The following is an 18,738-nucleotide window of genomic DNA, read 5'->3' on the forward strand; positions in this document are numbered from 1 at the left end:
AATGTCTAACAATGTCACAACCACAGTTTATTTACCATGAATTACTTGACAACCATATCAGCATCAAGTCCATATTTGTTCAACCTCAACCCACTATAGTGTGGAACAAAGTATTCTCACTTTTTTCTCTCAATTATATACAACAAAAGGAGATAACACTATGATATCGATCGGTTGTTAATAATTTATAAGCCGAGATAATAATGAACTAATCATTAACAGAACATTTATAAATGTAAATTATTAGATATTATTTGGTTATTTTACGAATTAATTCTAAGACTTCTGTAAATACTTTAGTGAATCATGAAATGATCAGTAACCAACCATTAGTACATGTATAACAAATAATTTGTTTATTTTCTATTTTTAACCTGTAAGTAATTGAAAAGACATTTTCACAGCTTTTGCAGGTCTAACATCAAACACAGGTGAGATGTGGCACCTAAATCAAGGAACTATGTAATTTCACTATTGGTTAGTGTATAATCCACAAAAATCTGGAGGCATGACCTTCCATTGAGGCTCTTTGCATGCAGGTGAAGAGGCTAGTGACTGTGTGTTACAGAAGAAAGCTGCAGACTAAAAATGGGCTATGTGCAATAATGAATGTTTCTCATCTGTTATAAATGGTGTGCATCATAAACTGTTCTTTCAATGTAAATGTGTCAAAAATCATTTCTAGATCTTCCATACCTTTACAAATAATCTACATATTGTATGTATACAACCTTTACAAACTGTTTTACATCCACTAATATAAAGTGTAAACTATTCATCCCATGTAAATGTGTTGAAAAATCAACTTTCAATTTAATTTAGCTTTATTTATGTAGCACCAATTTACAACAAAGTCGTCTCAATGCAGCTTACATAATAAAGTCAGCACAATAAAGATATGTACAGAAAAAGCAAAACAATAAGTGTCAAGGGAGGTTAAAATGTGTTATAACTATGTTTAAGTCCAAGGTTTATTAGTAAATATGATTGGGATATTGAGGCTAGTCCTCCGCCTCGTTGACTTAAACTGTGTGCTACGTACAAACATGTAGTACTACTGAAACAAAAAAACGCATCAGAGCATGAATCATCCAACAGTTTTCCACCAACCCCATGGTTTTTGGTTCAATCCCCGGATTCTCCTATCACATGTCAAAGTGTCCTTGGGCAAACATTGCACCCCAACTTAGTGGCTCCTGGTGAGTGTAGGCCAGCTGCATAGCAGCTTCCCCATCTGTGTAAAGCGCTTTGGGTACCAATAAGTAGAAAAGCACTATATGAGTGAAAACCATTGATAATTAATAATAAACATAATAAACAGACAATACTTTCTGTGTCTCATTGTGTGTCGGGGTTAGCTTCAGATCCTTGAATAATGTCTCTTATTCTCTGTGTGTCTGCCTGCAGGGCTTCATTGTGGGGGTCAATCTTCAGTGCAGCTTGGTAATCTTGTAGCCCTGAAAAAAAACATGTCAAAGTTAAATCAACTGGTAACACAGATACAGTGGATAGAGTTAGCAATTGAAAGTGAAAAGTCATCAAAAATCAAGAAATTATAATATTTAAGGGGTGACTGTGGTCCAAGAGGTAGAGCAGTCGTCCACCAATCCCAGGGTTGTTGCTTATTCTCCTGTCACATGTAAAAATGTCCTTGACCAAGACACTAAGACACTAAACACCAACTTAGTTGATCCTGTTGTGTGTAGGCCAGCTGCAAAGCAGCTCCCCCATTACTGTGTGAGTGATTTTGTGATATTGAGTGTGAATGGGTGAATAAGAAGCAGTGTAACATGCTTTGGATACCATTAGGTAGAAAAGTGCCTTATAATTCAGCCCATGCAGATCATTATTGTTTAATAATTTTCCACAAAAAAAAAAAAAAAAATGTAATTAATATAAAAATCTACAACTCAAGGGTAGAAGTGTTGTAAACCAAAAGGACTGTTTAAACCTTCTGCGTAGAGCTGTAGCTGGCAGAATGCAGATCCTCGGCGGACACTGGCTCTAGCTCTGGCAGCTGCATTGGCAGGAACTGGTGGAGTCAATAGATTGAGTGCCTGCAGAAAATTGCAGGGAAATGTTTAGTGCTACTTTGCATTAAATGTATACAATAATCATTTATGATTCATGGTTTCTGCTCAGGTGGCAGATGTGGTCTCTAACTGACTAACCTGACACAACCATTTTTCCAAGATTGGTATGAGTCAAACATTTCTGTAGATGCAATGGTGTCTTTAACACCTAATTACAGCCTGTATCTCACACATTTTCCAGTGTTCTGTAAATTACTCTCTAAAACCTGTTAGCACACGTTTTATTTTAAAAAAATGATGGAGATGTGGGTGTTCTTATGAAATCACTTTCACTTGTTTCCTAAAACAGAGGTAATTGCCACAGTTTGAAGTATACATTTTTTTTATAATAATGCGTACCTATTCTTTTATTTGAAAATGCTGTATGGCTCCTTCTAAGCAAAACCTGGAAATCTGGGTAGGATGGAGTAATGAGTTTTTGTTTGTTTATAATTTACTGTAAAGACATAACTTTTTTCCTTACTCCTTGTATAGACTTTAGGTAGATAAACCTTCTTGTTGCTATTTGCAAGTTTAGGACACTTACATGCAAAGTGAAGCTTCATTGCTGTGGTGTAACAGAGAGACCCAGATTGCATAAAACAGACAGTACAGACCTGAGATGAATCCTCAATGGCCTTGTGAAGATTTCGTAGCTTTAGATGACATGCAGCCCGGTTTGAAAACAGAGCTGGAATATTTCTGTTAAGCCTGATGGCCAGGCTGTAAGCATTCACTGCACTGAGGTAGTCCCCATTTGTAAAATATTTGCTGTAGTAGAGAGTCAGTTTAGTGATTCAGTGAGTCAGAAAAAAAAGTAAAAATATAAATCTGAGAAAAATATGAGAGTTTACTTACTCTCCTTTTTCCTTTAACCAGTCAGGATTCCTGTGCTCCTTCTTTAGGTCATTCAGCTCTTCAAAATCTGCATTTAGGACATGCCTGGCTTCAGCTTGCTTTTTGAGCCACTGGTTGGTTGAAATAAAAAAGGTATTTGAGAGAGACAAGCTTTAGACAACACTTTAGAAAATAAGATCCAAGTGTCCAATGTTCATAGAGAGAATTTCTCTGCTGATAAATTAGAGCAAATAAGAAGAACCAAACTGATGATGATGCATCATTAAAGGTGGTTGAATGATTGATTTGGTCAGTAGGAAAACACTCACAGAAGCAAGTTTTTACAACAGTATTATTTTACTGTTGAAGGTACATTATGATTCAGTAAATTGCACTTCACTGAAATGACAATACTTTCCAATGTTTTCTAGATGTATGATGATGCAGGAAATGCTCAGTGTTGGTACTGTTAAATCTCACTTCAGCGTGTCCCTCGGTTGTGTGGTGTGACACATGGTTCTGTTCTAGGTTTCATATTATTTGCCTTGGAAATGCTTCCCATTGGACAAATAAAAGGAGATTTAAAGATAGTGGATTATCAGTGCTATCAGTGCAGATCATATATATTTATGCACATCTTTTAACTATCAAAATGTGGCGTATTTTAAACATATTTTATGTGATTACACAGATATTTTATTTGACTGTGTAAATACAACAAACAAACTTGATTGCTGAGATTCCATTTGTGCCTGTGCCAGTCTTGTATATAATTCTAGGAAACTCTTCTTTATTTATCTTCATCTCAAAGGTCCTCAGGAACCTTGGTGTGTTTTTGACATTGTTGCAGGACTAGTTAAGGATTAATTTAGGAACATTGCAAACCTCAGACCTATCATGTATCAGGCTGAGAGGGACATGACTATGCATGCTTTTTTAATATCTCATATAGCTTATCATAACTTTCTTTTTTCATAGCAACCTATTCATTTCATAGTGGTCCAGAATGCTGCTGCTAAGTTCTTGACCAAGAACGATCATGAAACACTGATCCTGATCTCTTCACAATGCCTCCCCATCAAATTAAGGATCCAATTCTATATTTTTGTGATTACCTTCAGAGCCCTGTATGATCTGGTACCTAAGTACATTAGAGATCTACTGCAGCATGTACTTCTGGCATCTAAAGGAGACTGTTCTTTTGAAATTGTGGATTCAAAACTCTGGAGTTATCTTCTGTTAGACATAAGATCTGGGGACTCTTTCTGCAGAGTTTTACAAGAAGCAGTTCAAGACCAATTTTTTAAAACTTGTCTTTGACTAGTGACAATGCCCTTATTTTATTGTTTTTATATATATGTCCTTACAATTTAGATTTTTTTCTTCTTTATTTCAGTTGTATTGTAATGTACTTTGTGACATCTGATCTAGAAATTGGCTATATAAATAAACTTGACTTACTAGGATCAAGCATCAAAGTGAGAGGATGTTTGCTGTTTCATCAATACCAAACTCTTTTTAGAAAGATTGCCAGTGGTTTACTCTGGTCATTTTAGATCAGTCAACTTTGAGTGTCAACTGCAGTTTTTTAAATAATATCTTTCTGCCTGTACTTTCTCCTGAAGATGACTTTCTAAAGAGTCTTAAGACATTTTGCTCACCTCTTCCTCCTCCTGCACTCTGGATTCTCTGAGAGCTGTTGGGAAAACTCTTGGTGTAAATGTGACATGAATGTTTCCCGTGAGTCTGGGAGCAGGTAGGTCCACTTGTTTTTTCTTGCAATTTGTTTCATTTTGGTTTCTTTGATCTAAACACAGGATGTTGTTTAGATGTTGTATAGAATGTTCACTAACATACCATAACTAGTTTACCACACATCAGGTAAGTAAATATGAACCCATTTTGACATGTTCTCCACCTGAACATCCACGTTCCTTGTTCTTCGTGTTGGCTTTGGTCTTGGTTTGGTAGGCCCTCTGACTCTGGACTTTAACTTGGACTTCTTCTTCTGCTTGTTGCTTTTGTCTCAGTTGCCATGCTGCCAACTCTGCTGTGGTCTTGTCTCGCTCAGCATCTTTCATTTTCTGGATACTCTCTCTTTCTTCATTTTCAAGCTATGATCAGGTAAAACATTCTGCAATTAGGTGTTGTCGTATTTCAGATGAGATTTTTAATAAGAACTGTGTATACATTAATGTGATTTATGAGTGTGTCACACCTTCATCATTGTCTCCAGTGCATATTTTTTCTCTGTGTGCTTTTTCTCTGCCCTGGATTGAGACTCTGCAGAAAGCTTTTCCTGGTATTTTAATAAAGCCTGTTGTCTGATCTCCTTCTTTCTCTCTTTATCACCTGAAACCCAATGAATTATAACTCTAGGTTAACTGGAAAGGGATATGATACTTGGTCAAACAGACATGCAAACATACTCTCATTAAGTCATAGAGCCAAAGTTCTGTTAGCACAGAATTTGGTCATCTCTGTCTGACAACTATAGACCCTAGCCTACAATTAAGTAAGTAATTGGAATTTATTTATATACTCAACTCAAACAAAAAATAGGGTAAGTCCAAGAAAGTTCAATAGGAGAACGGTTTATTATTCACTAATGTCAAAACTATGGCCTGTTGACAATGTTCCGTCAGTCACATCTTTATCTTAGAGTATGTGGCCCATGTTTTTTATAATTAAAATGATATTTAGCCTGTGGACTATATTACTAATTGAATTCTTATTGTGAATGCTGTGTTGCCTGGCTCTAATGTGTATCAGATTTAAATTATGAATGTATAAATGAACATTTATACACAAAACTAGACAGAGTATTTTATCTGGCATAAAGTGGCAATTGTTCTCTCTACTTGTACTAATGTGCATCACATAATAAGGGGACCATTAACAGCTGGTTTAGGTAGTGACACTGTAGGTACCTGCCTGAGACAGCACGTACACTTGATCAGAGAATGAGCAAATGATATGTTTAATCTGCATCTTAAAAATATGTTGTGTCAATTTAACAATATTGTAGGTTAAGAGTAAAGAATGGTGTATTTTTTAGGGGACAAGCAGATTTATGTCAGCACAGCTTGATACCTACTGTGGATCGCAGTGAGAGTTCAAATCACCATTTACCATCAATACTGGTCTTTTTGGAAAGCAACAGCGGCACTGTTTATTAAATCATAATTCATGTTATCAAGCAGTGTTGTTTAATATATGTCAATGAGACAAAAGCTATTTTTGAGTGTTATGATTGTGAAAACAATTGTTTATCTATATGGATAGAATATATACCTACCTTTTAGGTAAAGACAGCAAAAACCCCAGTCAACATTTACTGTTATTGTCATTGTCATAGTAGGAAAAAAACAGAACATAGCTCACTATCATGGCTACGAATTACTTTGTGCTTTTAATGTCACTCGAAACCATACATATTAGGTGGTGCATAATGGAATCCAATTACATTTATTCCTACTGTAGGACCTAAGAACATTTGAAAACCTTTCTTAGCAGCAAAATGAATGATGCCTTAAAGACGGATATAGAGGCAGATATCACTATACTGTAGGTGACAAGGTCAGCTAAATACTCTTACTTGTAGTTATCATCAGATGGTCCCACACTTTATTGTTCCTTTTTTGCAAACTGATGACTACAACTCCATTTCCAACCTTTGCTGTGCTTCTATCATCATCAACAGGTTCGAACAGGAGGGCTTCAAATAGATATGGTGGGTAATGCACCTGTGCAGAGAACAAAGTAGAAAACATAATAATAAGTTACAATGTGGAGCTGAACATCAAACCTTCCTTATAGATGAGTTTAGACTATTATCATTGTGTCTAAATGTTTTAAAAAAACACATGTGAGTTGAAAGTTGTAATTGAGATGTAAACTTTTGTCTGCTGCAACTAAAAGTTGTGTCTGTTAGTCACAGGTACATCATTTGCTGGCCTTTGTATGTATTGTTTTGGAGCTCAACACCAAATTATTTATTCAATTTTTTTTTTTATATTTTATACATATGAAAGTGACTTTGATGTAGATTTAGTTTAAGGTAAATATTGTATATTTGTGTCTGTGGATGTGGCTATATGCATGGTAACATGGCAGTTTGCGGAATCATTTAAACCATATTGAAAAATTCCATTTGAAAAATTCAAGAAAAATTCAAATTCACGTATTTCTGATGTCAAAAATGTTAGCATGTACTTCCAGATCCCTAACATCTGCCATAAAATTCACAAGAGGACACAGGAGGTGAAAGCAAACAGTTGAGTGAACAACGTAGTGAAAGGGTGACCTCTGGCTGTGAACATAGTCCGAGGCAACGTCTAAACCCTAAAGATAAAAATTATCTGGTTGACCTACTCATGTTCTGTTATGCACAGGTTTCCACTGACAAAGCCTCAAATTCTCGTCACACCTAAACCACCACTCTGAAATGTGTGGTGGAGATGTACTTTCTGGTGTTTGTCATGTACAGACAGCAGTCCCATGAGCCACAGCTTGTTTAGACAGCACAGAAGTGGGTAGTCATTCTCTCAGTTTGCCCCCTACACTCTTACATCCTGAATCCTCAGGATGGTTGTATTTCTTAATTTGCACATTCTGCTGCTGCTGCAACATGGAAATTCCCCCACTGTTAATGCAGGTTTATCTTATCTAATTTTATCTTATCTTTTCTATAACTCTTGAGGGTAAAACTTTCCTATATTTCTGCAAAATCCTGTGACAGCACCAGTTCATAATATATGTTCACAGTATACTTGCACGGTTTTTACAGGTACTTTAGGTACAAACTGCCTGTAAGATAAGGTTCTCGCCTACACAGGTACGAGATGTTCTCGAGACGACCCCATCAATATAAAACACCCGCCGGTTACAGTAAGGTGTGTGACGGACCACACCGCTCTGGTCAAACCAAATCTAAATAAATAATTAATGTGTTATACCGTTAGAAGTTAAATCGATTAAGGAATAGCTATTTCAACTTTATTGAAGTTAATAAAACATGATATAAAATGTTATCGTAATAGTTTATTTGATTTTAATAGAATATTAAATAAATAATATATATTTTATAGAAAAAGAAAACAGTGGCATTAACTAATTAGTGGTGGACTACGGGAGAGACCAACGTTACAGAAAATCCACCACAATTAGCGTCAGCTGCTATCGGTACATTATTGTTCGCTTTACCTTGATGTACTCGTCTGTGGACAGAATGTCGACTTTCCCAACTTTCGCTCCTTTTAAAGGGACATTTATGTAAACCATCGAGTCGGTCTGTGTCCACGAGTAGTCTGTAACTAGTAAAGGCATTTTCACTTAATCTACCCCAACTTATTGTCAAAAGAAGGTTTCTGTTAACCTCTCCGCCGGCTAACATGTGGCAATTCAGAAACACTGCGTCTTATTGCTATGGTGACCAAAGAATCATCATGCTGCCTTCAAATTCGTAGGAAAAATCTGAATTTGGAATTGTTACCAACTTACTCAGACGTGGGAAGTAACAGTACATTGAGGTAAGCTAAGTACTTAGAGATTAGTTTTTATCCTCTAAAATCCAGAAAAATATATTGTATGTCTACTTTACTATATGTTTTTAGTGCTTTAGGTAAATTTTTAAAATATTAAATATAAATAAAAATAGAAGCAGTTAACAAATCCTGATGCATTATTGTGGATGAAGCAGCTGTTGGTACATAACGTTGTTAAAATCAGCTCCACCTTTACCTGCTGCTCTTTATGTTCCACACCAAAATGATCTAAATGATCTTTGATGCTTATTCATCACTACATATGTTATTTAACATCATTGTAATGGTTTTCTTCAATGGAAGATGTCAACTGAGGAAGCTATATTTCCAATAAAGAAAAGCTATAAGTTAGCTATAAGCTATAAGCAGGGTAATCTACAAAATAATTAACTTTAATTGCCTTTTTGCTCCAACATTGCATTGAAATGTTTCAAAAATGTTAGTAGAAACTTGAAACAAACAAAGAATTTTTGTAATGTAACGCCATCTACAAACATCATGGTAACAGGTCATTTTTCACTTTCTTCAAACCTTATTGTTTCTACTTCAGTTTCAGTTCACATATGCATGTTTACTGAAGACTTTCATTTCATTTCTTTTTCCTTGCAGTAAAAGTTATAAGTACTTTAATCAGAAAATTACGCCAAGGCCAAGGCACAAGGCCATTGGCAGTATCACCATAGTCAATAACAATATTTTATTGACTAGACACATATAATTTCTATTGCAACCACCATCGCAACCATCTAATCATTTCTTTAACAACGGCCTATAAAACTATTAAACCCCCTGATGTTTCTGACATATTGTTCTTGGTAGGCTTTTAATACAGTCTTTGATATTGTGAGATAAGCAATGGCTATAACTTTAACTGCACATTCCAAGCTCTACAGCACATTTAGCATTTCCACATCTTTCTTATCTAAGGAAATGCTGTACATTTTAACAAGAATGTATTTTATTGTTGCTGAAGGCTTGAAAGGGACAATAAACTTCAGTTGACCCCAGTTTTTTCTTTACTTTAGCAAGAGCCATATACAGTCTAGGGTGTAGAAATCTGTTCACAAATCAGAATTTTCAATTTTAGCTCATATAGCACCAATTCACAACAAGATTATCTAAAGGCAAAACATGACAAAGTTAATGATAAATGGTCTGCACTTAAATACCACTTTTCTACCTATTGGTACCCAAAGCACTTTACACTGCTTCTCATGCATCCTATTTGCACTCACAATCAAACACACACTCACACACACTGATGGGGCCTACACTCGCTGGGACCTAATAAGTTGGGGTTCAGTGGCTTGCTCAAGGACACTCCGACGTGTGACTGGAGGAGCAAAGGATCGTATCAACAACCCTGGGATTGGTGGACGACTGCTCTACCTCCTGAGCCACAGTCAACCACACAGATACAGAAAACACAACAAATCCCTCTGAAGTAAAAATAAAAGCAATGGTAGAGAGGAAAGACTACCTTTAATAGAAGAAACCTCGAGCAGAACCAGTATCAGGGTGGCCAGCCATATGCCTTGACCGGTGGGGGTTACTGAAAAGTGGAGAGAGAAAAGAAAAGAGCAACAAGAAGAAACAACAAAACAGTGGACTGTTTCGTAAGACCGGTAACAGCGCATTGTAAACACACAGTGCCAAAGTCTGCGATACCTGCAGAAAGGTACAAAGAGAGAGAGACAAAAAGGGAGATAGACAATCTGAGAAAGACAACACAATTAATGTCATGCAATAGTGATGGTCCCCCAGCATTCTAAGTATATGGCACTCAAAGCTAAACCAGCTTTTAAGTTATAGGCTTTATTAAAAAGGAAAGTTTTAAGGTTAATCTTAAAAGTAGAGATGGTGTCTGGCTCCCAAATCTAAACTTGGAGCTGGTTGCACAGGACAGGAGCTTAATAGCTGAATGCTTTGCCTCCCATTTAACTTTTGGAAACTCTGGAAGACCTGCACTCTAAGTTCTAAGTGGCCTATTAGGATAATATGGTACTATGAGGTATTTCAGATATAATGGAGCTTGACTATTAAGGGGACATCCTATAACTAACTATAAGCTTTATTAAAAAGGAATGTATTAAGCCTAGACTTAAAAGTAGAGATGGTGTTGCTTTCTGAATCTGAACTGGGAGCTGGTTCCACAAGAGAGGAGCTTGATAGCTAAAGGCTCTGCCTCACAATCTTCCTTTGGAAATTCTGGGAACCACAAGTAGGCCTGCATTTTGAGATCGAAGTGGTCTACTGGGATGATATGGTGCTGTGAGGTCTTCTATATATGATGGAGCCTGACCATTCAGAGCTTTAAATATATGAACCAGGGTTTTAAATTCTATTCTAGATTTTATGAGAAGCCAATGGTGAGGAGTTAGTGAATGTGAAATATGATCTCTCTTGCTAGTTCCAGTCAGCACTCTTGCTGCAGCATTTTGGATTAACTGCAGGCTCTTTAGGGAGTTACTGGGGCATCCTGAAAGTAGGGAATTACAGTAGTCCAACCTACAGGTAACAAATGCATGGAGTAGTTTTTTTCGGCATCACTTTGAGACAGGATGCTCCAAATTTTGGCAATGTTCTGTAGATGAAAGAAGGCTGTTCTAGAGATTTGTTTTATATGTGAGGTAAAGGGCAAATCCTGGCCAAAAATAACTCCAAGGTTCTTTGCAGTAGTACTGGAGGCCAGAGTTATGCAATCTAGAGTAACGATATGGTTGGACAGCATATATCTGAGATTTGTGGGCCCAAATACTATGAATTCAGTTTTGTCTGAGTTTAGAAGTAAAATATTGTGGGACATCCAGGCCTTTATGTCTTGTAGGCTTGAAGCTTTATTAACTGATTATTTTCATCTTGTTCCATAGATAAATATAGCTGGGTATTTATGGAGTGTTTTCTAATATTGTTGCCTAAAGGAGACATATATGAAGAGTAAAGTATTGGTCCTAACACAGAGCCTTGTGGAACTCCATAGCTAACCTTTGTGTGCATGGAGGATTCATCATTAACATGAACAAATTGAAATCTATCAAATAGATAAGATTTAAACCAACCTAGTGCAGTTCCTTTAATCCCAATTTCATGTTCCAGGCTCTGTAACAAAATATTGTTATCAATGGTATCAAATGCAGCACTAAGATCTAACAGAACAAGTATAGAGACTAGTCCATTATCTGAGGCCATGAGAAGATCCTTGGTGACTTTTAACATCACTGTTTCTGTACTATGATGAACTCTAAATCCTGACTGAAAGTCTTCAGAAGAATTATTCCTGTACTGGTGGTCGCATAATTGTTTTGCGACTACTTTTTCAAGGATTTTAGAAATAAAGGGGAGATTAGATGTTGGCCTATAATTGGGTAAAACACCTGGGTTAAGACAGGTTTTTTTCAGTAGTGCCATAATTACAGCTACCTTATAGGCCTGTGGTACATAGCTTCTTTCTAAAGATAGATTAATGATATCTAATACGAACGTATCTATCAAGGGTAAAGCTTCCTTGAGCAGCTTAGTTGGAATAGGGTCTAGCAGACAGGTTGTTGGTTTAGACGAGGTAATAATTGAAGTTAGCTCAGAGAGATCTATGGGTAAAAAGCATTCTAACAGGGATTGGGGCCTTATCGAGGATTCTAGCACTGTTGTACATGAAGATCTATCTGTAATTTTTGGGGGGAGAATCTGGTGAATTCTTTCTCTAATAGCTACAATGGTATTCATAAAGAAAGTTATGAAGTAATTATAGCTCATAGTTAAGGGAATACTAGGCTCAACAGAACTATGGCTCTTAGTCAGCCTGGCTACAGTGCTGAACATTTTTGGCTCCATAATGAGAAGCTGTCAAGCTGTCTGTAAGCATCCTTAATGATGGTGCCTCCACTGTACTTAATTGTTGGGATAATGATTTTGTGTTGACAAAGTTATGTTCTTACACCATTCAGAGTGCTGTGTGTTCTTTCCAAACAATTCTACCTTAATGTTTCAATTTTTTATTTTGTATGTATAAGTGTGGACTGATGAGTATCAAATCAACAATTCCTGATCGTAGGTCTTCTGAGATCTCTTTTGGGTGATCTCATTTCACATCATTTTACAGTGTTTAATTAAGGGTCAGACATTACAAAATTTACATCTAATGACCATTGTTCAATTTTTTTTGCCATTAATTTACAATAAGAATATTTTCATTAAAAAACATTCAACCATTTTTAAAGAAGTACAATCCAAACTATACACACATAATTTTACAATGTTTTTTTAGTAGAAATACACTAAAATATTAATTTTACAGTCAAAACAAATAATTTTATAAAATATGTAAAATATGTAAAATAAGTAAATATTGCCAATGCTTGTAATTGTACTTCCTGTACAATTTTACATATATGTATTAAGCTTTTGTTGGTAAAAACACACCAAGACATTAGTTCCACAATCAAAAGACATAACTGAAAAAAACATGCAAGGCTTTCTTTTAAAACTATTAACAGTGCTTTTGGTTATGCTTTATGTATTTTTACACAATGTTACAAAATTCATAATTAGAAAAAGGATATCTTTTATAAATACTACCAAAGATCTTGACTATACAATATAAATAGATTTTAATAATGTTTCTTTTATAAAAACAAACCAATAAATTCTTTTTCAATCAAAAAAATACAGGACTGATGCACAGGAGGTAGAGCAGTTGTCCACCAATCCCACAGTTGTTGGTTTGACCCCTGGCCCTGGTGATTGTGAGTGCGAATGGGTGAATGAGAAGCAGTGCAAAGAGCTTTGAGTGCCAAGAGGTACAAACGTGCTAAATAAGTGCAGAGCATTTTACATTTACAATGCTCATGATTGTAATACATGAACAAAGTTTTACAATATTTTAGTAAATCTGTAATGAATAAATTAACAATAAATTCAAAAAGATGCAAAAGTTATGTTGTTGAAATATTGTGAATGCTTGTGATTATACTAAACTGTAACAGAAGATGTACATTTCATATACATTTAAAAAAAATGCGTCATACTTTTTTAATTTTACAGGTAATGACATCCATTACCTGTCAGCAACACTGGTGTATCTTTATAAGATTTGTTAGTAAAAATACACCATGATCTTAATTTTGAACTCCAAATCTACAGTTTCCAAAATATGCGCAAGAGTGTCTTTTATAAATACTGCCAATGCTTGTGACTGTACTACATAAATTTATTTTTATGTTTTGTTAATAAGATGCAACACTCAAAGTATGATTCTACAAAGTATCTGTACTTTTGCAAGATTATGTTTATAGTATTTTTCACTTTGCTGTATTGTAACTACTGTAATAATTATAATAAAGAGTAAGAGGCAGGAGCATTTTTTATGTCTATGAAGTCTGCACAGTAAGCTACATGTCTAAATAGTCAAAACTGTAGTTCTATATTGAAAAATATGTTTTTACATTTTTTAAATTATAATTGTTTTAAACTAAACTTTACATTTTACTGTGGAATTTTATATAAACTTTCATTTGAAAATAACATCGATTGTGATTCTACCAAATAGATGCTACATAGCAAAATGTATAAAAAGTATAATGATCATGATCATGCAACATATTATTATTGGATCTTTTACTAGATTAAAAATATCTTATCAATGACATGTGGTTTAATACGCATTTTAGTTAATCTGCAACAAGACTGAAGCAGTTAGCTAAAGCATACACACTGGAGCTACACAGCAAGCTGCAATGCACTTTGTGTACTGACATTGGTCAATCATGGCATGCATTAAATTTTTCCCATGCTGACCTATCCACCACACCAGATGTTGATTGATCTGTATGTATATACATATTTTTTTTCAATCAAGTCTATACACAACCAAAGAGTGAAAATCTTTGATACAGTATTTAACAATGTTTTCACCCACATTTTTCCATGATAAATGTAAAGGGTAGTCTCTTGAGCCCCTTTCACACATGGAGTCCTGAAATTCTTCGTTTCACATTCTTCGTTTTTTATTTGGAGGTGGAGTTTCTGAGAATGCAAATGTCCAGTCTATGCCCAGGTCTCCAGTCTATCTTACCGCCAACACAGACAAAGACAGACAACCATTCACACTCACATTCACACCTATGGGCAATTCAAAATGCATGAATAAAGTAAAATATTAGTACTTTTGTAAAATACACATGTAGATTTACATCAATAAAGAAAAATGTGTTGGGGGATATAGCTTTTATAACACAGTGCCCAAACTGGGGTTTCAAAAATTGGAAAAAAACCCAAGTTAAAGAAAATTATGACTTTTAAATTATATCGTCATACAGGAAGCACAAAAACAAAAAAATAGGCTTGATAAAATAAAATAAAAAATAAAGAATGAATATATCTATATATGTAAGGTCATAAGTCCTGAGCTGTAGGGAGCAGGCTGACTGAAACCAAGAAATTGCACACTGTATATGGTTAGATAGCACGTTTCTGAGATTTTTTTTAGATTTTTTACAGTAACTTCCATTTGGTTTGCTGCATGGTTGGACTAATAACAGGATGCAGGATGATACATAAGGTTAAACTCTAATAAAGTGGTAAAAGAACAACATGAAATAGTGAGACATTGACAGCCCAGACACAGACACATCAACATAGCGGTAGATGTCATGTGGTGGTGGAACTATTGTTACAAGGAGATCTAGAGATATTAGTCAAAATCTTTGTTCTGGTAAAAAAAATTGCTCTTTGCTTTGTTGACAATGGTCAAACATAATAGTCAAAATCAGATCAATTTGTCCTGATTTAGGTGGGAACAAACGGACAGGTTGGATTTAAATATTTTGATTCAATGCAAAAGCAGCTACATTTAACCAGGGTGTAGTGCCTCCTTAGATAAGCTGATTCTTGAATCATCCCAGCCTTTATAAAGGGTTGTATAATATACAATATGGACATATGGGTTTGCCTCTGTACTGTCACTGGTTGGAATCCATCAATCCATAAGTATAGGCAATTCATTGTTGGATTTAGTCTATGTATGGGATTCGTTGAAAGTAAGAAACCATTGATAGAAACCACAGACCAAACTGTAAGTGTTGCTCTGCAAATTTCCGTCATACATGAGTCTTCGCTGCCAATTTACCTAAAAACAGTCCTACAACAAGTAAAGACCATGTATAAGGCACCTGGTGGGCTGGAGCGTCAGCGGAAGTGTCAGCCCTTGTGTGAATGACTGACTGTGTAAAGACGAGTTAGTCTACCTGCACGAGTCCACAGAGCGAGGACATTAAAACTGCACTTCTTTTACTTCTTCTGTTTCTTTACTTTGCATCACATTAACCCTTTCTACTGCGGAAAGCCATTTCTTGTTATACCATGCGTTTTCAGCAGATCCCTGTTCTCCACCGCAGATGTAGGACATGGCCTAGAAGACGTGTTTCTCACCTACACACTCTCACCCAGACCACTTTAACACCAGCCTCTTTTTCTCTTGCCCTGTGTAACTGCCATTTTGCAGGGAACAAGGCCGACTTCATTCCAGCCTTTGGTACACAGTCAGATGTTTACCTGCTTGCACTTACAGAAACCTGGGTCATGCCACAGAACACTGCCACCCCAGCTGCACTCTTCACCAATTTGACTGGACTTCTCATCAATGATACCTGGAAGTTTTCCCCAATAGTTCGCCTCAACAATCTGTCATCTCTGGAATATTATGCCGTTAAGATCACAGCACCGATTACAGTCCAGGTGATTGTGATATATCGAGCACCGGGCCAGCTGGGGAACTTCTGCCATGAACTGGACATATTTCTGTCCCACTTCCCTGAAGATAGCACTCCTCTCATCGTCATGGGAGACCTGAACATCCACCTGGACAAACCACAGGCGGCTGACGTGTTTGCTCTTCTAAACACGTTTGACCTGAGTCTGGTCTCCATTCCTCCGACCCACAAAGCTGGCAACAACCTCGACCTCATCCTCGGAACTGCACCACTGACAACATCTTGACACTCTGACACTCTTCTGCATTTATCCGATCATTTCTTCATTCAACTCACAGTCTTCATCCCTAGATCTTCGCATTTATGCATTTGCATAACAATATTGCTAATGAGGTCTCTCGCTCAGTTATTCAACAGCAGATGCCCTCATATGCCAACATCCAAAATGCAAATATTTTCTCGTAAACAACCAATGTCATACTTTTGTATTTTTAGTTGCAACTGAACTATAGTGTTAATGGGTGTCCATATTAAACTGTGACATAGTTTCAACGTGTGAGCATAATATCTTCTTCTTTTCCTTTCGGCTGCTCCCTTTCAGGGGTCGCCACAGCGAATCATGTGCCTCCATCTAACTCTGTCCTCTGCATCCTCTTCACTCACACCAACTAACTTCATGTCCTCCCTCACTACATCCATAAATCTCCTCTTTGGTCTTCCTCTAGACCTCCTGCCTGGCAGCTCCAACCTCAGCATCCTTCTACCGATATATTCACAGTTTCTCCTCTGAACATGTCCAAACCACCTCAATCTGGCCTCTCTGACTTTATCTCCAAAACATCTAACATGAGGTGTCCCTCTGATGTACTCATTCCTGATCCTGTCCATCCTCGTCACTCCCAAAGAGAACCTCAACATCTTAAGCTCTGCAACCTCCAGCTCTGCCTCCTGTCTTTTCTTCAGTGCAACAGTCTCTAAGCCGAACAACATTGCTGGTCTCACCACCGTCTTGAACACCTTTCCTTTCATTCTTGCTGATACTCTTTTATCACACAACACACCTGACACTTTTCTCCAACCGTTCCAACCTGCCTGCACTCGCCTCTTCACCTCTTTTCCACACTCACCGTTGCTCTGAACCGTTGACCCTAAATACTTAAAGTCCTGCACCTTCTTCACCTCTGCTCCCTGTAACCTCACCGTTCCACCTGGGTCCCTCTCATTCACACACATGTATTCTGTCTTGCTGCGGCTAAGCTTCATTCCTCTGTTTTCCAGAGCAGACCTCCACTTCTCTAGATTTTCCTCCACCTGCTCCCTGCTCTCACTACAAATAACAATGTCATCTGCAAACATCATAGTCCAGGGAGATTCTTGTCTAACCTCATCTGTCAGTCTGTCCATCACCAGAGCAAACAAGAAGGGGCTCAAAGCCGATCCTTGATGCAGACCCACCTCCACCTTGAACTCCTCTGTCACACCTACAGCACACCTCACCACTGTCTTACAGCTCTCATACATGTCCTGCACCACTCTAACATACTTCTCTGCCACTCCAGACGTCCTCATACAATACCACAGCTCCTCTCTCGGCACCCTGTCATACGCTTTTTCTAAATCTACGAAGACACAATGCAACTCCCTATGACCTTCTCTGTACTTCTCCATCAGCGTCCTCAAAGCAAATACTGCATCTGTTGTACTCTTTCTAGGCATGAAACCATATTGCTGCTCACAAATGTTCACCTCTGCCCTTAGCCGAGCTTCCACTACTCTTTCCCACAACTTCATTGTGTGACTCATCAGCTTTATTCCTCTGTAGTTGCCACAGCTCTGCGCATCTCCCTTGTTCTTAAAGATTGGTACCAGTACACTTTTCCTCCAGTCCTCAGCATCCTCTCACTCTCCAAGATCTTGTTAAACAAACTAGTCAAAAACTCTACTGCCACCTCTCCTAGACACTTCCATACCTCCACAGGTATGTCATCAGGACCAACTGCCTTTCCACTCTTCATCCTCTTCAATGTCCTCCTCACTTCACTCTTACTAATCTTTGCTACTTCCTGCTTCACAACAGTCACCTCTTCTACTCTTCGTTCCCTTTCATTTTCCTCGTTCATCAACTCTTTAAAATACTCCTTCCATCTTCCCATCACACTACTGGCACCTGTCAATACATTTCCATCCTTATCTTTAATCACCCTAACCTGCTGCACATCCTTTCCATCTCTATCTCTTTGTCTGGCCAACCTGTACAAATCCACCTCTCCCTCTTTAGTGTCCAACCTAGCATACAAGTCCTCATATGCTCTTTGTTTGGCCTTTGCCACCTCTATCTTCACCTTACGCTGTATCTCCCTGTACTCCTGTCTACTCTCTTCAGTCCTCTCAGTGTCCCACTTCTTCTTAGCTAACCTCTTTCTCTGTATACACTCCTGAACTGCCTCGTTCCACCACCAAGTCTCCTTGTCCGCTTTCCTCTTTCCAGATGACACACCGAGTACCCTCCTACCTGTCTCCCTGATCAAATTAGCTGTAGTAGTCCAGTCATCTGGAAGCACCTCCAAACCACCCAGA

General features: G+C 37.3%; 1 protein-coding gene across 1 annotated transcript; it reads right to left on the bottom strand.

Moving 5' to 3' along the window:
* Positions 1-385: 385 nt before the first annotated feature.
* Positions 386-8,314, bottom strand: dnaaf4 (dynein axonemal assembly factor 4). The gene is made up of 9 exons (XM_067503007.1): positions 8,115-8,314; positions 6,508-6,655; positions 5,128-5,261; positions 4,828-5,023; positions 4,571-4,716; positions 2,931-3,040; positions 2,690-2,843; positions 1,952-2,057; positions 386-1,457 (listed from the first exon to the last, which is right to left on the bottom strand). Exons 1-9 carry the CDS (start codon positions 8,235-8,237, stop codon positions 1,339-1,341), a joined length of 1,236 nt encoding a protein of 411 aa, XP_067359108.1. The 5' UTR covers positions 8,238-8,314; the 3' UTR covers positions 386-1,338.
* Positions 8,315-18,738: the final 10,424 nt, after the last annotated feature.

The sequence above is a fragment of the Channa argus genome, chromosome 4 (genome assembly GCF_033026475.1).
Source record: "Channa argus isolate prfri chromosome 4, Channa argus male v1.0, whole genome shotgun sequence".
NCBI classification, from domain to species: Eukaryota; Metazoa; Chordata; class Actinopteri; order Anabantiformes; family Channidae; genus Channa; species Channa argus.

Excerpts from the sequence above, each read along its gene's own strand:
- dnaaf4 (XM_067503007.1), bottom strand. The coding sequence starts at position 8,237 with ATGCCTTTACTAGTTACAGACTACTCGTGGACACAGACCGACTCGATG. Across the intron at positions 6,656-8,114 it reads CCACAGACGAGTACATCAAG|GTGCATTACCCACCATATCT; the intron begins GTAAAGCGAACA and ends TTCTCTGCACAG. Across the intron at positions 5,262-6,507 it reads CCATCTGATGATAACTACAA|GTGATAAAGAGAGAAAGAAG; the intron begins GTAAGAGTATTT and ends ATTGGGTTTCAG.